Source organism: Oncorhynchus mykiss, chromosome 14, assembly GCF_013265735.2.
Source record: "Oncorhynchus mykiss isolate Arlee chromosome 14, USDA_OmykA_1.1, whole genome shotgun sequence".
Lineage (NCBI taxonomy): Eukaryota > Metazoa > Chordata > Actinopteri > Salmoniformes > Salmonidae > Oncorhynchus > Oncorhynchus mykiss.
Window position 1 is genome coordinate 31,395,772 of NC_048578.1, and position 21,340 is coordinate 31,417,111.

The 21,340-nt window shown below is 42.8% G+C and overlaps 1 protein-coding gene across 1 annotated transcript in view; it reads left to right on the plus strand.

The window, feature by feature from the left end:
• The first annotated feature begins 1,936 nt into the window (after positions 1-1,936).
• LOC110489129 (ephrin-B1) overlaps positions 1,937-21,340 on the plus strand; it is a 135,217-nt gene continuing 115,813 nt past the window's right edge. The window contains exon 1 of the mRNA XM_036943311.1: positions 1,937-3,028. Within this exon, the coding sequence (XP_036799206.1) occupies positions 2,910-3,028 (119 nt within the window). The 5' untranslated portion in view covers positions 1,937-2,909. The remainder of the gene's footprint in view (positions 3,029-21,340) is intronic.

Here is a 21,340-nt window from a genome sequence, read left to right on the forward strand (position 1 = left end):
ACACACACACACACACACACTTTTGTCCCTCCCAAAGCCCTCCATCCCTCTGTCTTCCGCTGAAACCCCTCCCTCTCTTATTCCAACCCCGTTGCACCCCCCTAAAAATCTCGCTCTCTCTCACTTACTAACTCCAATCTAAAATCTGAGTAACCTAACGACAGGCAGAGAGCCTGAGGGACCTAACGACAGACAGACAGCCTGAGGGACCTAACGACAGGCAGACAGCCTGAGGGACCTAACGACAGGCAGACAGCCTGAGTAACCTAACGACAGGCAGACAGCCTGAGTGAGAGATTCTTCCTCTAGAATGGAAACAGTCATTCAGGCCATGAAGCCATCAAAGGAGGGACATTAGTTTGTGTAAAACACATCGATGTGAGATCAGATCAGAGAGGAGGACGCTGTCTGACTCATTTCCTACAGCAATTATGAATCGGTTACTTTTGCAGGTGATAATATAGTAACGGTGACTCAGTGAAATCAGAAGAATAATTCCCGTAGAAATTACAAGTGAGGCTGTGAGAGAGGAGGACATCGGCATTAATCAGAATTCTAAACAGGAAGTGGTTTTATTTGACTTTTATTTTGGCTGTGGTGAAATCAAAGCTTCATGAATCACTGTAACAACAATTTCAGAGCCTCATAACCTCAAGATAACAACTGTGTGTGTGTGTGTGTGTGTGTGTGTGTCCGTTCCTCTCCAGTTGTTAATGTGTGTGTGGTATTGATTGCAGCTAGAAGGGGTGAGTCACAAGTAGGCCACATCCTACCCATAATTCTCTCCTCTAGATAATGAGGGGTTAACCATTTGACCCTCCACATGCCGAGAGGCTCTGCTCATTGTCTGCCTGATGAAGGCCGTTATTGTCTAAACGGCCTGTCTTAACCAGGTAGTAAGAGTTTCTAAACAAGCGAGTGTCTCTGGCTACTTTTTCTGATGTTAAGGCCATTTTTGTCTGCACCTCTTGAATTGCTTGAAGTGATCTGTCTACTCCAGTCCTGAGGAGAATGATGATTAGGAAACAACTTTCTTCAACACATCTTATATAGCACAAATACATATGATCACTAGCACCGATGCAACAAGCAGCACAGTGCATCGTTACCTGTAAGACAAAAACCTGGAGTTCTATGACAGGTCTCTGAGACTGGCCAGTGACAGATGGGATAGGTCTTATCAGAGAGGAATAGGAAAAGCAATTAACTAGAATATCTTTGGTTTTATTCACTGTGGTACTGCTGACTTCATGCCTTGGCTACGTCTCGCAGTGATGAGGTCATTGTTTCAGTGTTTGCTGAGTGTAAATATGTGATAGAGAACCTCAGTGTCTGGGTGTCGCACCATGTATCTGTTCATGTAGAATTTGCGTGCTGAATTTTATACACTTCTCAGCAATGCGTGTGGCTGAAATATCAAAATCCACTAATTTGAAGGGGTGTATCTCTCTCTATAATGCGTGGGAATACTTTGGATGGGATTTTTTTTGCTCAGACAACTTGGGGGGGGGGGCAAAGAAAATCACCCAGGGGCCAAATTCGCCAGTGAGCTGCCAGTTGAGAAACCCTGCCCTATTATGTATTGATTTAATAGGTTCCCATGAAGTTCATTGTCTGACATTGTGATGAGATTCAGGGGAGCAATTCACACCACTCGTTTTGTATAAAACATGCTTGAAATAGCCTGAAGATGTAAACATAACTGTAGGTGTAGGTGTTGCATTAGCATTAGTTTCCTTTTCAATGTTCACACACGCAGTATAATTATTAAGGGTGAAAAGTTGTAAATGTCTATCTGAGCAATGGACAGGGGTAATGGACCGGACCAACACACACACTGCTGCTGGAGTTCGGACCGAGCTATCTGATTGGTTGCGGCGGCTGACATGGTGGGCTGTCCCTTTCGCACCCGGGCGTCAGGTTACCGTACAACTGTTTAGCCCGAGGAGAGACTCAAACCCGGGGACGTCGGGCTCCACGCAGTGAACGAGAGACAGAGGAAGAGAGCAGTCCTGGCCCTTGGTAGACTAGACCTCTTCTAACTGTGCGTCCTTCGTCTACTAGCCTACCGCACAATAAATAACTCTAGACTCAGGGACAAAGAGGACATAGCTACTGACCGGTCTACTGCTGCATGGAGGCATCTGGGCAGTGCGTGCAGGAATACAGCTCCAGCTCAATCGGACCTCTCAAATGTTCTAGGACGAATAGAGAAGAGGAGAGGGGGAGCGCAGCGGATGAAAGGAAAGGAAATATTTACTACATTGACTCACCGCAGTTTCTCCGCTCTGGGGAAGAGAGGAGAATGGAGGAATGAGGAGAAGAGACGGTTAAAGTGTGTTATGTCAGGGGTGCTGCTGATGGAGTTCTAAATGATGGACACGTGTTGTCATCTATTCTATGAAATACAGCGACGGGTAGAGAGAGAGAGCTTTGCTGGGTGATAATAGTCATCTGACAAAGACATCTGCCGTTAGGCTACCCTTCTGACCGCAATAATAGCCCAGGCTGCAAAGAGACCTTGGCATAGGCTACCTGATCTAACGAGGAACCGATTCGGTGTGACATCAGGGACAAAGACGAGAAGAAGGAACTTCCCCGGTTTCTCAGCTACAGGTCAACAACGGATCACATCGGCTTTCATCCCTCCCTGAACCTCTCAAAACCGGAATTAAGATTCAACGGCTGTTGACACGCGCGCTTTGCGGACGGTTCAACCAAAGACAGGTCTAAACGAGGATCTGAAGACATACTGGACAGAGGGACATGTATCTAACATCGACCTCACATGCACCCGACTAACAAACACACGAGCCACAGAAGAAAGCGATAGATAGCGGCTGCTCCCCTGCCACGCGCACTGCCGGTCAGACTCTCTCCTCCGCTCGTTCTATCTCCGGGTTGTGAGAATGACTGGGGTTGCGTGCTTGAAGTGTTACCTCTGGATCTTTATCTTCGTATTTAGGTCGACGTTACCTTCTGACGCCAAATTACTGGAAACTATAATGTGGAGCACTCAGAATGCCAAGTAAGTGTCCTATTTAAACTCAATAGAGTGTCAAGCTTGGCAAATTCGCTGTGTGTGTGGAGAAGTGGAACTTAAAAAACTGTATTCAAATTCACTCTTTTCCAATGATGATGACACGTCAAGTTGGCACCCATGATGCGCATTGGCCTTTAGGCAATTTTTCTTACCCAAAGTTGTGTCTTGAGATTGGAGGTGAATGTAAGCCTAGTCTACGTGTCAGAAATACTATCAGAAGTCAGTATTACAATATTATCTGGATAGCATTGTGTATTTGGCACATTCCTTAAAGCTAGAATCCTTTAATCGAAAACAATAGCAAAGCCAACTTCTCTGTTTTGGTAAAAAGCTGAGGGAGAATTGTAAGAAATGTAACCACTCTCAAATTAATAGACAGAGCTATGGATGTAAGGACTGACCATTCATTATATCAACATGATAGTTTTAACCATGTTTCGAGTCTATACAGTGTTTATGTTTACTTTGTTTACAAATATTGGAGAAAATCAGACTTACGCTATATTTTCGGTTCTGATGGTGTATGCTCACCAGGCATTTAGAAGTTATATTCTTCAAGAGTTAATGGGTATATAGGTAATCATTCATTTTTAAGCATGGATGTAAATTAAGATAATATGCTAGCCTGGCTAGTGACATTTTCTCGTTTCAAATATAACATGGCACATATTTAGGACCCGTGCTAGTAAAAATTGCAGTCTACTAGCCCAGCTGGCGAGTGCCCAAAGAAACATAAATTCCATCCCTGTTTATAAATCCAAAACATTGATGTAATAACCAAGGATTATAGCTTTAAGCAAGTGGTATTCAGCCAGGCGTACTGCAGGGGGTCCATGTATTTTTCTTGAACAATCCTAAAGTGGAAAAAATACATTTTTATTTAATTTTGTTTTTAAATGAAAATCGCTAGCAACAACATAAACTAATTTTGAATTATATACCGGACAGTTGAAAATAGGAGAATATCTTCTTTCTAATGATGTCAAATTTACTTCTCAACTCCTAATGTTGAGCACATTACACTCACTGGCGTATCTGATATTGTTTCTGAAAAAGGTTCAGAAAAAGCACCCGCAATAGGCTACCAGTGCAGCAGGAAACCCTAACATTTGTTTAACCAGATAAACAGCTGCATTTAGCGAAAGTGTGTTTAGAGTTACCTTTCCAGATAATAGGCTATGTTTAGAGTTTACACTTCCTCTTCCAATGACATAATGGGGAAGTCAAAATAATGAAAACGATCCAAATCTATTCGTTTTAAAATGGCCAAGTCAGTTAAGAACAAATTCTTATTCTCAATAACGGCCTAGGAACAGTGGCTTAACTGCCTTGTTCATGGGCAGAACGACAGATTCCCCTGCCAGCTCGGGGATTCGATCTTGCAACCTTTCGGTTACTAGTCCAACGGTCTAACCTCCCAGGATACCTGCCGCAATTTCTAACGTATGATGGTGGTCCCTGGGTCCCCGTTTTGCCTGGGAGGGGGTCCCTGGGCAAGAAAAAGTTGAAGACCCCTGATTTAAGCTATAACAGAGGCCCAATGTGTGCTGTATTTTCCTCTCTAACACCCCACCTTATGGTGGAATGAGAGGAAAAGCCACCGGCGAACGGTGGTGGGTCTAGGTGTACTGTAGGCTAGCTCCCGGCTCGCTCAACTCCCTCAAGGAAATAAAACATCTCTCCAGTTTGTCTCGAACTCTGAACATTCCCTGGCGACAGAGAAAGCCGTGCCTGTGCATGCGCTGAGCAGCATGCTAGGGCTGCAAGCACACACACTTTCCTAATTATAGTTTCAGAGAGCCTTATCGAGGCTACTGGCAGTATAATAATGTGTTCTGGTAACATTTATCACTCACACTAGACTGAGTCTCTCTCTCTACACCCACATCACATGGCCCGTTTATGGAAATCAATTTCTCCCGCATTTGGTAAAGGCACAAGGTATTAATTGTTAATATCCCAGGTTCATGATTTAACTGCAGACTCATGACATTCAGAATTATAAATTAGACCTAACTAACTGTGATTGGCAAAGCACCAGCACAACAGTGTGCATTTTTGTGACCACCAATGTCAACTGATCAGTGAAGTCTGGTCTTTGTTGTGGGGTCAGTGTCACTGACTGACCTCTACTCTGTCTGACCTCTAGGGTCCATATGTCAGTGGCAAGGGCAGAAGAACAAAACTCCTGGTGTTCTTTTCCCATCCTCTCCCTCCCCTCCCCTGTCCCGTCTTCCCTCCGCTGACCTCCGTAGATTACAGCTAATAGAATAAATATGGAGAATGGACAGAGTATGCTGAATGCTCGGGTGATCATTGCCAAGCTGATGCGCAGCAGGAAACTGTTACAGTTCATCTAAGGAAATTAGTCAATTTAAATAAATAAATTAGGACTTAATCTATGGATTTCATATGACTGGGAGGCCACTTGGGAGCCAGGTCCAGCCAATCAGAATGGGTTTTCCCCACAAAAGGGCTTTATTACAGACATAAATACTCCTCAGTTTCATCAGCTGTCCAGGTGGCTGGTCTCAGACGATCCCACAGGTGAAGAAGCCAGATGTGGAGGTCCTGGCCTAGTGTGGTTATACGTGGTCTTCAGTTGTGAGGCCGATTGGGCGTACTGCCAAATTCTCTACAATGACATTGTAGATGGTAGAGAAATTAACATTAAATTCTCGGGCAACAGCTCTAGTGGACATTCCGCATGCCAATTGCATGCCTCAAAGCTTGAGACATCTGTGGCATTGTGTTGTGTGACATTGCACACATTGGCCTTTTATTGTCCCCAGCACAAGGTGCACCTGTGTAATGATCATGCTGTTTATTCAGCTTCTTGATATGCCACACCTGTCAGGTGGATAGATTATCTTGGCGAAAGTGAAATGCTCACTAACAGGAATGTAAATAAATTTGTTCACAACATTTGAAAGAAATACGCTTTTTTGTGTTTATGGAAAAATTCCAGGATATTTTATCTTAACACATGAAACATGGGAGCAACACGTTACATGTTGTGTTTATATTTTTGATCAGTATATGTATATGTATGCATCCCAAATGACACCCTATTCCCTATATAGTACACTACTTTTGACCAGAGCCCTATGGAGGGAATTGGGTTTCCTATGTTGTGTGTGTTAGGTGACTGTGAGCTGGTGCTTTTAAATAATATGCTTTATTTATACATCCGATTCCATTGGGATTAAACATCTCAGTACTTCAGGGTGGGCTTCAGTGCTCTACAATGGAGTGAGCGAGAGAGAGAGATGTAATTTCAGCGTGGATAATTGGGCAATGGCTGAGATGTTGATTAATGAGATTACAACCAGCCATATCGCCCAGTCCTAAGGGACTGGGCGATATGGCCAAAATATCATATCACAATATTTTTTACAATATGACAGTATTTAATGTTTTTCATCCTTGGGTGGCAACACATACATTCTAAGTGATTTCAATGGGTCTTTCTCCATTCTTATTGTTTTATACTGTTGTCGTGTCTTTGGCTATGCCGGATTAAGTGATATGACATGCTAGTCTATAAAATAATTTCTCCGTAATTAATATTACCTGATTGAGCTAATCATGTAAAGGTAATTAACTAGAGAGTCGGGGCACCACAAAATAATATTTATAGATCTGTTATCTTCCGAATAAACTCTTACAGACCTAGTAATCAATAGCAGTCAATATTAATCGTCATCTTAATTCAGTCTCATCTGAAAGTTGTAAATTCTTGGTTATCTGCACGAACCCTGGCTAACAAGTTGAATCAGCAATGCAAAATTGGGTTTAATTATTTCTTTACTAAATACCTAACTAATCACACAGAATTACACATACACATAATTAAATTATAACTTGATTACAAATTACGTCATAAAGGAAAACGTCCCTAGTGGGCGGAACAGATATGACAGCTTGTTACACAAAAGAAAAGGGGCTGGGTTTGAGTGAAAGAGTGGGAAGACTGAGGAACAAAGGGAAGAAGCTGTACTATCGTAAATACAGTATCTTATGCATTCTAAATACCGCCCATTTGGAAAAGAAAAATGCAATAAATATTTCCTCTGAGCTGCGCTTCAGTAGGTTGGTGGTAGATGGAAGGCCGTGTTGCTCAACCGAGTCCTTTAAAGAATGTCTCTGGTTGTCAATTGGATACGTTGTAGTAACGTCATTGGTGATAGACGGGATACTCTGTCTGTTCCTTCCTAACCCTCGTTTGCATCTGCTGTTGCTAACTCAACGGCTAGGAGGTATCACTTCTGTAGTGAATAAGAGTTCAAAGTTCATACCATTCGCAACCAAAGCTCACGCTGATGTTGGCTTCGTTCTGTAGTTATTATCTGAACCATGCTGGCATAGGACCGTCGTCCTCGGAACAGGAGGTTATATTGTCGTCAGGGTCTTATATAGGAAGGGAGAGGAGGGCTTGTTTGAAAAGTTTTATAGCCCATGTCCCTTCACAGGGGCGGCCACTGATTGAGCAGAGCCCTATCTTATGAAAACCCAAATCTCACATTTTAGAAGCTAAAATCACATTTCATCCCATCACGAATAATTTCATTTTCAAACATTTAAATTGAACAACAATTCCATGTGAATCCGATAACTCTGATGTGTAGACTGTCCACTGTAGAGTTTATGTCATCTTATCATTGATTAGAATGTCTCAGATGACAACCGAACTGACATCATATTCATTAAGTACCACTGCATGTGTTCAATTGGTTGTATTACCAGAATATAGTTCATTTCCCCCCACCTTCTGATGTTCCCAGAATCTCTACGTTAACCAAGGGGTTTTGCAAATGTAACATCAGTAGGGTAGAGAGAGGAAAAAGGGGGAAGAGGTATTTATGACTGTCATAAACCTACCCCCAGGCCAACGTCATGACACTGTTCAATTTAACTTCAACCAGAAATTTATTTAATTTGAGATCATTTACACACTGGCACATAGGGCTGTACGATATGGGCAGAAAATCTAGGTGTTATTTTTAACCAAATTTTGCAATTGCGATTTGACTTGGGATTTAGATCAAAACAATTGCGTGAACTGTTGTAATCATGGAAATAGAATGATTGTTCTAATTATATAGTTAGAATGTACCCACTGGGCACAGACGTCAATTCAACATCTACTCCATATTGGTTCAACATACTCAGGAGGACGCTAATATGGCCATTTTTTTTTTTGTTCAAGTAGGATAGCAGCTTATACAAGAAATGACTAATATTGATAACCATCAAGATGTCACCTTGATACATGCACATACAGTCTACTCAATGGGGAGGGCATGAACGTCCTGCTTGACAGCACTACTGTCCGGCAACATCTACCTAGTATCAGGATGACAGTCACACGCACAGCTCAATCAAAACCGTCTAACCTATAGCAGAGCGCTTTGACACACCTACGCCTTTCCACACGCCCTCTACTTTCCTTTCCACACCCACTCGCCCATTCTCTGGTAGTCATATTGAGCTGCAGCTACCCCATTCTCTGGTAGTCATATTGAGCTGCAGCTACCCCATTCTCTGGTAGTCATATTGAGCTGCAGCTACCCCATTCTCTGGTAGTCATATTGAGCTGCAGCTACCCCATTCTCTGGTAGTTATATTGAGCTGCAGCTACCCCATTCTCTGGTAGTCATATTGAGCTGCAGCTACCCCATTCTCTGGTAGTCACATTGAGCTGCAGCTACCACATTCTCTGGTAGTCATATTGAGCTGTAGCTACCCCATTCTCTGGTTGCCATATTGAGCAGAAATATGTAAATCAGGTGATAAATGAGGTGAAAAGGAGACTGGAGTGCCACTTTAAGGGTTTTCTCTTCATCTAGTAACATATTCATGCTTAGTCTATTCCTCTCTGATTTAGAAGATACTGTTTCTCAAACAACATGCTGATTTGGGCCTACACAAGTACTGGTATTAGGCTGTATTAGCTAGCTACATTTGTACTGACTCAGTACGCTAACTAGCTAGCGATTAGCATTAGCAGCTAACACAATTTATTTTAGCCACAACTTGGTAACAAAAGACAAAAGATAAAGTCAAATCCATACCGGTCTGTGCATCAATACTGGTATATAGAAAAATACAGTATATGGTAAAATGCGTTATACCAGCCAGCCCTACATTCACTCACTCAAACACTCACACAGAGAGATGCATGACTCAGTCCATACTCTACACAGACAGCCTACATGACTCAGTCCATACTCTACACAGACAGATGCATGACTCAGTCCATACTCCACACAGACAGCCTACATGACTCAGTCCATACTCTACACAGACAGATGCATGACTCAGTCCATACTCTACACAGACCGGTGCGGCCTAACCAATCAGAGCTGCAGTAGGCCTATATTCCATTGCCATATATGGATCTGTGCCATTCACTTTGAACTGGACTGTGTATACAGCTGTGGTCTTGTGTAGATGTGCTTGTTTTGAGATCAAAGCAAGAGCTGCATGTAGCCACGTGTCCACATTTTGTTCATATCCTTAGCTAGTTACTGAGTTATTAGCCCAGTTATAGATCATTTATGGTCAGCAATGGAGGAGTGATTGCTTCCTGCAAGAGCACAAAATGTGTACATTTCTAGACGTCTTTGAAAAGCGATTCAGGTAAAGCGCTTTTTCTTGTCTTAAAGTGGCAGTGTTGTATTTTGAGACAGGCTTGAATAAGCTAAGTAGCCAATAGGCAGAGGGTAGCATCATTTGTCTGATTCTCTGTAATAATGGTATGGGAATAATAATGCATTTTATTTTGTAAAGTGGTTTCTTGCATCAAACAACACAACAGCCTTTTCAGTCACCTCCTTGTCTGAAGGACAAGTGGATAAACAGGTTCATGTCAAACCCTGTATGTTTTTTTCAAAAGTCTCATGGAATGTAGGCCTACATTGAACACCACACATTGGCTGCTACTGTAGGCTGAATGATAGAACAGCTACTTCCATGTTAAAATGTTACGGGATGTTTTGCCAGTCACATTCGGTTAAAGGTCCCCAAAACACACACATCAAGGGTGGACTGAAACAATAACTTAGGCCGGGAATTTGACTCCATCCCAGGCCACCTTCTTCACGCTAACCACCAGACCGCTAATTTTGTAGGCTACCCTATTTGTTGATCTAACGGGTACCAAACTAGTTATACATTTGGCCACTATGTTAATTTGGGAAGAAGGTTATCCACATTACAAAATACAAACATTTGGGATCTTTATATTCATGCATCAAGCATATCAAAAGTATCAAAAAAACTTCACACATTCACTGAACTTGAACATAAGCTACAACAATGTCAGAAATTATAATACAAAAGTCAAAAAGCACTCCTCTACAAAAAAAATGTAGATTACAATGTTCACTCACTGGTGTCCATAAAGCAAACAGCACAAAAATAAACACATCTAAACACTGAAATTGAACATTGGCTACATAACTGCAAGTATAATACAAAAGTCCCAAAAACATGCCTCTGTACAAAAGCTTTAATGCACAGCAAATTTTCTTTCACCCTTGTCAGCCTGTTAAGGAAGAGTCATAGCATAGCTACTTCAGAGTAACCCGGAAGTAATTACCACTAGTAAACCAGTAGGTGGCGCAGTAACTCACTGCTCTCTGCCATCTTGTCAATGATGTCATCTTTGTCATGTCCCATAATAATCTCCTCCTCTGTTGCCATCAAAAGGAACGCTTCAAGGTTCTCTTGAGTGAGGGAGGTGGCGGTTCGTCATGAGGCGGTTAGGCGGTTCGTCATGAATTTCAGGGTGGAGAAGGTCCTCTCAGAAGCCACCAGAGTGATGGATAGGGTGAGGAGGAACTTGTAGCCCAAACCAATGCATCCGTGAGCAGATTGTACTGAGACAGGAGAAGATAGCAGCATATTGGGCAGTTTTTACATGTAGAGCAACTTCTGCTCACCAACTCCACACTTTCACCAGGATCCTCAAAGCCTTCCGCTGTTTCATCACTGGCGGCCCCGGTGTTGTACTCCTCCAATGGTGACCGTTTCAGGCTTTCCCACTGTTGTGCAAGGATGATCAGTTCAGCCTGCAATGCCTCAACAGTGGCATGTTCATCAAATTCCAGTAAGCATTTGCTGAGCTCCTTCATGGCTGTCTTTGGAAGGCCCTTTTCTCTGATCTCAGGAAAATGCTTCAGGATTCATGCAGGACACAGCACTGCACACAGCACTGCATCTGCTGCGTAACGTCAGTGAATACATTCAACAACAGTGACCAGTACCACATTGTGGGTCTTGATTTTGTAATCCATGTCTGCATTAGCAACGGGCTTCTGCCAACTCACCTGGTTTTCTCTTCTCTTTTTGTTCTTCTTCTCTGGGAGAGCAGTCTGAGCTTCGGCATCACAGTTCTGCTGCTCCTCCAGAATGACAATGGCCCACCCAACAAAGTCGTCTGCTGCCCTCTTCACACCCTCAAAGTCTCGGGCACACTTCTCAGGTTATCCTCTGTTCCCGCCACCAAGTGCTGTGCTGTTACGATATCCATGCCACTTGTTTGCAAGTATTTAGAGAGAGGGGACGTCTGCTCAAAAATCCTGAGAAAAACCTCAGCTGTAATTATGGTTTCATACTTTAGGAGAACATCCTTGTACCCTTGGGCCCTGCTTCGGATGGCAGGTTTTATGGTCACATCCTTTTCAGTTCTTTCCATAGTGATGACCACATCTGGTCAGGCTTTGCAAAGCTTCCAAATACTTTCCTTTAGGCATTGTCTTTGGCCCACCAGCATGTTTCACCAATTACATCAAGCCGTCTGTGTCTCCTGTCTTCACTGGTTTCCTCCCATAGCTTCATGCGCTTGTAGGAATCTCGAACGAACACTGCAATGTCATTCAGTGGTGAGAAAAGGGATTGACTTGCCACAACACACCTAGTGGTGTCAGTTAGCACAAGGTTGAGGACATGTGAGTAACACCATATGGGTACTTGGTTAGGAGACTCTCCTGTGAGAAATGCAGAGAAGCCCCTGTAATGTCCCTGCATGTTAGCTGCTCAGTCTGTTGCCTTACCAACACACTGTTTGATATCTATGTCCATCTTCTCAAGGGTCTGTTTCACAAGGTCCACAAAGTACTGTCCAGTCAATGACCGCAATGAGTCTCTCGTGGACAACATCAGTGACATATCGCAGAACTACTGCACACTGGTCTTTGGATGTTAAATCCTGTGTTGTGTCCAGTTGTATTGAGAACATCCCTGCCTTTCTCACTTCAACAGCAATTGTCTGCTGAATCAACATTCTGATGACTTCAATGACTTTATTTGATGTTGTTTTGGACATCATAGTTACCAAGGACCCGCTTCCTTTACCCTCTCCCCATCTGCTTCTTGCTCTTCTCAATGCAATCACTAACATGCTCTTGTAGGCAGACATCATATTTGCTAAGCAACAATATGAGCTCAAGAAACTTGCCATGATTGACGGTGTCACGTTCTGACCATAGTTCTGTTATTTTATTATTTGTTTTAGTATGGTCAGGGCGTGAGTTGGGTGGGCATTCTTTCTGTTGGTTTTTGAGTTCGGACCAGTATGGTTCTCAATCAGAGGCAGCTGTCAATTGTTGTCCCTGATTGAGAATCATACTTAGGTAGCCTGGTTTTTACCTTTGGTTTGTGGGTGTTTGTTTCCGTGTGAGTGTTTAGGCCACACGGTACTGTTTCGGTTTTGTAAATTCACGTCATCGTTTATTGTTTTGATTCAGTGTTCAGTGCTTTCTTTAATTAAAATCATCATGAACACTTACCACGCTGCGCTGTGGTCCGATCCTTACTCCTCCTCAGACGAAGAGGAGGAAATCCGTTACAGACGGCCATGTTATCCAAGTTATATGCAGCTTTGTGTCTGTGTCCTCTGCTGCTAAGTCCACATTTACCAATAACTTTAACTACATCAATCACACGTTCCATGACCTGCCTCCTCTTTTTGACCTGGTCTCGTTGAACTGACATTTGGTTATCACTCAGAAGGGTACGGATGTCTGCTTTGTTGGCCCTGAGGAAAAAGGCTTCTGCATTTTCTCTATGGGTCTTGCTTCTCTCATGTTCCTGTACTCTCTGATGGGCATGTTTCCAGGCCTGCATGCCTCCTTTGACAAATGCACTATCACTGGCTGAAGGTTTTGCGAATGCAAGACGTACTGAGCAGAGCAAGGAGGGAGTTACTTATTTGTATGTCAGCCATTTTCTGTTTGTGCCATCTTTGGAGTGGAATACATTGGGAATGACACTTTGAGCGGTTTGTTTTGGGTGGTACTGAAAAAATAAGTCAAAATCCTTGGACTGAGGACGGGCAAAATAATAACATGGATTTTCTGTGATTTCACTGTCCCTTTCAATTTTCCCTGTACTGGCTCTGAACCCCCCTCTCTCTCTCTCTCGCGATGTCTCTCTCTCTCTCTCTCTCTCTATCTCTCTCTCTCGATTCTCTCTCTTGATGTCTCTCTCTCTCTCGATTCTCTCTCTCTCTCGATTCTCTCTCGCTCTCGATTCTCTCTCTCGATGTCTCTCTCTCTCTCTCTCTCTCTCTCTCGATTCTCTCTCTCTCTCTCTCTCTCTCGATTCTCTCTCTCTCTCTCTCTCGATTCTCTCTCTAAATGTTTCTCTCTCGATTCTCTCTCTTGATGTCTCTCTCTCTCTCGATTCTCTCTCTCTCTCGATTCTCTCTCTCTCGATTCTCTCTCTCGATTCTCTCTCTCTCTCGATTCTCTCTCTCTCGATTCTCTCTCTCGATGTCTCTCTCTCGCTCTCGATTCTCTCTCTCTCTCGATGTCTCTCTCTCTCTCTCGATTCTCTCTCTCTCTTGATGTCTCTCTCTCTCTCGATTCTCTCTCTCTCTCGATGTCTCTCTCTCTCTCGATTCTCTCTCTCTCTTGATGTCTCTCTCTCTCTCGATTCTCTCTCTCTCTTGATGTCTCTCTCTCTCTCGATTCTCTCTCTCTCTCGATTCTCTCTCTCTCGATTCTCTCTCTCGATGTCTCTCTCTCGCTCTCGATTCTCTCTCTCTCGATGTCTCTCTCTCTCTATCGATTCTCTCTCTCTCTCGATGTCTCTCTCTCGCTCTCGATTCTCTCTCTCGATGTCTCTCTCTCTCTCTCTCTCGATTCTCTCTCTCTCTCTCTGTCTCTCCCTGTCTCTGTGTGTGTGCGCACATCTGGTTGCTCTGCAGAATGAGATTAACATTGTAAATAACCTAAACTTGTATTACTTGTGTATTACTTTTAGCCTATTTTACTGTACAGTGTATGTGCACTTTCCCTAGCTTTAATTTATGTGGCATGAGTCATGACCGAAAGCTGGCAAGTCCATAGTCTAGGTTTACTATTTTTTACTATATGAAACAGATTGCCTTCAATGCCATATTATGATCACTATGTGGCATTCATTGCTATGATATAATTCCTCCACGAATATGTAAGACGTGCAAACTGTTTAGCCTACCGGCCGTTGTGTCGCTGTTATTAGCTAGGCTACTTACAGTTGAAGTTGGAAGTTAACTTGCACTTAGGTTGGAGTCATTAAAACTCGTTTTTCAACCACTCTACAAATTTCTTGTTAACAAAATATAGTTTTGACAAGTCTGTTAGGATATCTACTTTGTGCATGACACAAGTCATTTTTCCAACAATCGTTTAGAGACAGATTATTTCACTTAGAATTCACTGTATCACAATTCCAGTGGGGCAGAAGTTTACATACACTAAGTTGACTGTGCCTTTAAACAGCTTGAAAATTCCAGAAAATTATTTCATGGCTTTAGAAGCTTCTGATAGGCTAATTGACATAATTTCAGTCAATTGGAGGTGTACCTGTGGATGTATTACAAGACCTACCTTAAAACTCAGTGCCTCTTTCCTTGACATCATGGGAAAATCAAAAGAAATCAGCCAAGTTCTCCCCCCAAAAATTGTAGACCTCCACAAGTCTGGTTGATCCTTGGGAGCAATTTCCAAACGCCTGAAGGTACCACGCTCATTTGTACAAACAATAGTACGCAAGTAGAAACACCATGGGACCACACAGCCATCATACCGCTCAGGAAGGAGACGCGTTCTGTCACCTAGAGATGAACGTACTTTGGTGCGAAAAGTGCAAATCAATCCTAGGACAACAGCTAAGGACCTTGTGAAGATGCTGGAGGAAACAGGTACAAAACTATCTATATCCAGAAAAAAACTAGTCCTATATTGACATAACCTGAAAGACCGCTCAGCATGGAAGAAGCCACTGCTCCAATACCGCCATAATGTCACGCCCTGACCTTAGAGATCCTTTTTATTCTCTATGTTTGGTTAGGTCAGGGTGTGACTCGGGTGGGAAAGTCTTTGTTTTCTATATCTTTGTGTTTGGCCGTGTGTGGTTCCCAATCAGAGGCAGCTGTCTATCGTTGTCTCTGATTGAGGATCACATATAAGTTGTCATTTTCCTTTTGGGTTTTGTGGGATCTTGTTTTCTGTTTAGTGTCTGTACCTGACAGAACTGTTCGCTTTCGTTTTCACTTTTATTATTTTCTTTGAGTGTTTTTGAAAATAAATATCATGAACACTTTCCAACAACATCCATCCATCCTTTGGTCCACTCCTTTCGACGAGAGCCGTTACACATAAAAAAGCTAGACTATGGTTTGCAACTGCACATAGGGACACAGATCATACTTTTTGGAGAAATGTCCTCTAGTCTGATGAAACAAAAATAGAACTGTTTGGCCATAATGACCATCGTTATGTTTGGAGGAAAAAGGGGGATGCTTGCAAGCTGAAGAACACCATCCCAACCGTGAACCTCGGGGGTGGCAGCATCATGTTGTGGCGGTGCTTTGCTGCAGGAGGGACTGGTGCACTTCACAAATTAGATGGCATCATGAGAAAGGAAAATTATGTGGATATATTGAAGCAACATCTCAAGACAACAGTCAGGAAGTAAAAGCTTGGTTGTAAATGGGTCTTCCAAATGGACAATGACCCCAAGCATACTTTCAAAGTTTGGCAAAATGGCTTAAGGACAACAAACTATTTGGAGTGGCCATCACAAAGCCCTCACCTCAATCCTATAGAAAATGTGTGGGCAGAACTGAAAAAGCGTGTGCTAGCAAGGAGGCCTACAAACCTGACTCAGTTACATCAGCTCTGTCAGGAGGAAGGGGCCAAAATTCACCCAACTTATTGTGGGTAGCTTGTGGAAGGCTACCCAAAATGTTTGACCCAAGTTAAACAATGTAAAGGCAATGCTACCAAATACTAATTGAGTGTATGTAAACTTCTGACCCACTGGGAATGTGATGAAAGAAACAAAAGCTGCAATAAATCTTTCTCTCTACTATTTTTCTGACATTTCACATTCTTAAAATAAGTGGTGATCCTAACTGACCTAAAAGGGAATTTTTACAAGGATTAAATGTCAGGATTGTGAATTCCTGAGTTTAAATGTATTTGGTTAAGGTGTATGTACTGTAGCTAGCCATGCTGGGTGTCGTGTTTGTGTGTCAGTGTGTGTTTTTGACTGACCTGGTCCCTTACTGGTGAACATGTCGCTTATTTTGCAGCATTTAGCTGCGTCTGTGGCAAGGGCTTTTAACCTATTTATTCTCTCCCTCTCTGCTCCATCTTTCCTTTTCTGTCCTTCCATTTCGTCGTGCGACTTGTCGAAAATGTTATCGGTAGAGAAGCAGGTAGACGGTTGCTATGTGCATCGTGGAGCGACCTGATGTCATTTTTGGCGCGAGAACACTGCAGCGAGAGAGTGATAGTCGCGCCTGATGCATGGATTCTCCGTTAGTGATGGGCATTCTGGCTTTTTCCAGTGAGCTGGCTCTTTTGGCTCCCGACAGCTCTTTAAAAACAATGTTTTGTATTTTTTCAAGTCAAACAGTTTGCAATAGTTTGACTATGATGGGTGTTAAAACAATTGTAATTAAATTATTAAATGAAATCATACTCTAACTTAACCACAATGTATTTAAAAATGCATTGGTTTGTAATGAAAAAGAATGCTATTAAGCATTTGCATTTAAAGTAAACCTTTTAATGTACAGTCGTGGACAAAAGTTTTGAGAATGACACAAATATGAATTTTCACAAAGTCTGCTGCCTCAGTTTGTATGATGGCCATTTTCACATACTCCAGAATGTTATGAATTGCAAATTCCCTCTTTGCCATGCAAATAAACTGAATCCCCCAAAAACATTTACACTGCATTTCAGCGATGCCACAAAAGGGCCACCTGACATCATGTCAGTGATTCTCCCGTTAACACGTGTGAGTGTTGACGAGGACAAGGCTGGATATCACTCTGTCATGCTGACTGAGTTTGAATAACAGACTGGAAGCTTCAAAAGGAAGGTGGTGCTTGGAATCATTGTTCTTCCTCTGTCAATCATGGTTACCTGCAAGGAAACACGTGCCGTCATCATTGCTTTGCACAAAAAGGGCTTCACAGGCAAGGATATTGCTGCCAGTAAGATTGCACCTAAATAAACCATTTTATCGGATCATCAAGAACTTCAAGGAGAGCGGTTCAATTGTTGTGTGAAGAACGCTTCAGGGCGCCCAAGAAAGTCCAGCAAGCACTAGGACCGTCTCCTAAAGTTGATTCAGCTGCGGGTTCGGGGCACCACCAGTAGAGAGCTTGCTCAGGAATGGCAGCAGGCAGGTGTGAGTCCATTTGCACGCACTGTGAGGCGAAGACTTTTGGAGGATGGCCTGGTGTCAAGAAGAGCAGCAAAGAAGCCACTTCTCTCCAGGAAAAGCATCAGGGACAGACTGATATTCTGCAAAATGTACAGGGATTGGACTGCTGAGGACTGGGGTAAAGTCATTTTCTCTGATGAATCCCCTTTCCGATTGTTCCGGGCATCCGGAAAAAAGCTTGTCAGGAGAAGATAAGGTGAGTGCTACCATCAGTCCTGTGTCATGCCAACAGTAAAGCATCCTGAGACCATTCATGTGTGGGGTTGCTTCTCAGCCAAGGGAGTGGACTCACTCACAATTTTGCCTAAGAACACAGCCATGAATAAAGAACGGCACCAACACATCCTCCGAGAGCAACTTCTCCCAACCATCCAGGAACAGTTTGGTGACGAACAATGCCTTTTCCAGCATGATGGAGCACCTTGCCATAAGGCAAAAGGGATAACTAAGTGGCTCGGGGAACAAAACATCGATATTTTGGGTCCATGGCCAGGAAACTCCCCAGACCTTTATCCCATTGAGAACTTGTGGTCAATCCTCAAGAGGTGGGTGGACAAACAAAAACCCACAAATTCTGACAAACTCCAAGGATTGATTATGCAAGAATGGGCTGCCATCAGTCAGGATGTGGCCCAGAAGATAATTGACAGCATGCCAGGGCAGATTGCAGAGGTCTTGAAAAAGAAGGTTCAACACTGCAAATATTGATGCATTAACATCATGTAATTGTCAACATCATGTAATTGTCAATAAAATCCTTTGACACTTATGAAATGCTTGTAATTATACTTCAGCATTCCATAGTAACATCTGACAACAATATCGAAAGACACTGAAGCAGCAAACTTTGTGGAAATGAATATTTGTGTCATTCTCCAAACTTTTGGCCACGACTGTACAAAGTACATAGAGTGCCTTGCGAAAGTATTCGGCCCCCTTGAACCTTGCGACCTTTTGCCACATTTCAGGCTTCAAACATAAAGATATAAAACTGTATTTTTTTGTGAAGAATCAACAACAAGTGGGACACAATCATGAAGTGGAATGACATTTATTGGATATTTCAAACTTTTTTAACAAATCAAAAACTGAAAAATTGGGCGTGCAAAATTATTCAGCCCCCTTAAGTTAATACTTTGTAGCGCCACCTTTTGCTGCGATTACAGCTGTAAGTCGCTTGGGGTATGTCTCTATCAGTTTTGCACATCGAGAGACTGAATTTTTTTCCCATTCCTCCTTGCAAAACAGCTCGAGCTCAGTGAGGTTGGATGGAGAGCATTTGTGAACAGCAGTTTTCAGTTCTTTCCACAGATTCTCGATTGGATTCAGGTCTGGACTTTGACTTGGCCATTCTAACACCTGGATATGTTTATTTTTGAACCATTCCATTGTAGATTTTGCTTTATGTTTTGGATCATTGTCTTGTTGGAAGACAAATCTCCGTCCCAGTCTCAGGTCTTTTGCAGACTCCATCAGGTTTTCTTCCAGAATGGTCCTGTATTTGGCTCCATCCATCTTCCCATCAATTTTAACCATCTTCCCTGTCCCTGCTGAAGAAAAGCAGGCCCAAACCATGATGCTGCCACCACCATGTTTGACAGTGGGGATGGTGTGTTCAGGGTGTTGAGCTGTGTTGCTTTTACGCCAAACATAACGTTTTGCATTGTTGCCAAAAAGTTCAATTTTGGTTTCATCTGACCAGAGCACCTTCTTCCACATGTTTGGTGTGTCTCCCAGATGGCTTGTGGCAAACTTTAAACGACACTTTTTATGGATATCTTTAAGAAATGGCTTTCTTCTTGCCACTCTTCCATAAAGGCCAGATTTGTGCAATATATGACTGATTGTTGTCCTATGCACAGTCTCCCACCTCAGCTGTAGATCTCTGCAGTTCATCCAGAGTGATCATGGGCCTCTTGGCTGCATCTCTGATCTAGGTCTTCTCCTTGTATGAGCTGAAAGTTTAGAGGGACGGCCAGGTCTTGGTAGATTTGCAGTGGTCTGATACTCCTTCCATTTCAATATTATCGCTTGCACAGTGCTCCTTGGGATGTTTAAAGCTTGGGAAATCTTTTTGTATCCAAATCCGGCTTTAAACTTCTTCACAACGGTATCTCGGACCTGCCTTGTGTGTTCCTTGTTCTTCATGATGCTCTGCGCTTTTAACGGACCTCTGAGACTATCACAGTGCAGGTGCATTTATACGAAGACTTGATTGCAAACAGGTGGATTGTATTTATCATCATTAGTCATTTAGGTCAACATTGGATCATTCAGAGATCCTCACTGAACTTCTGGAGAGAGTTTGCTGCACTGAAAGTAAAGGGGCTGAATAATTTTGCACGCCCAATTTTGTTTGTTAAAAAAGTTTGAAATATACAATAAATGTCGTTCCACTTCATGATTGTGTCCCACTTGTTGTTGATTCTTCACAAAAAAATACAGTTTTATATCTTTATGTTTGAAGCCTGAAATGTGGCAAAAGGTCGCAAAGTTCAAGGGGGCCGAATACTTTCGCAAGGCACTGTATAAATGTAACCATTCAAAGCGAATACAATCTGAACAACATAATAATAGTATATTGCACCATATCAAAGAAAAATAAATAACAATGTGCAAAGCTGCAGCATCCCATTTAAAACATTAAACTGGTCCCTCTTTTCTCTCTCTTCTTTATTGCCATGTTATAACTAGCAGCACACAGAAATGCTGACCATATTTTGCTTTTATGAGAGATTTGCATTCAGAAATGCAAGCTGCCTCACTTTCAAGGGGCTGATGCGGTTTCTTCTCTCAGTAATTATTTGTCCCGTTTTCGAGAAGACCCTCTCAGAGGGAACGGATGTGGCCACTATGCAGAGTCTCCCTGTCATGACTTTAGTAATCCGTGGGTAGTCAGAGGACTTGTTCTTCCACCAGCTCAGAGGATCTGCAGATCTTTGTAGGAGGGGCTCCTCCAAATAGGATCGGACCCTCATTAGGGATTCCTTCGCGTTGCATCCCCAGTTGCTCTCTTGTCAAACAGCATCCAAACAGCAGACGTTTGTGGCACTACTGCTGGTGCTTCTGCTCCATCTGCTCCCTCTTCTTCCTGCTGCCCTGGTGCCTGAGCCAGCTGACTGCTGGGGCTGTCCCTCCCTGCTGCTGAGGTTATTCTTTGAAGAGCCTCATCAATCTCTCTGGCATCACTGAAGGCTAACTTCTTAAATCTGTGGTCAAGTGCAGCAGTTTCTGATAGCACGTGATTATATTCCATTCTGTGGAACTTTCTGTCCATTGATGAACATAGGGTGTCCAACTCTGTCACATGTCCTGTGGTTACGTTTGTTTCTCTCTGGCGGCTGGCTGTGATTGGCTGCAGACCCGTACACAGGAGTATCATTTTTGAGGCTGTCACATAGCTGAAAAGAGAGAACAGTAACTTATTAGTTCAGGTTCATGTTTTGTCTGCTGATACTACATTCTCATCTACTGCTCATATACATATATAATACTGGATTAAATAATGATGTAGTAATAACTGCTTACTGTACCTCTCTCCACTGATCTCAACAGTGACCTGCT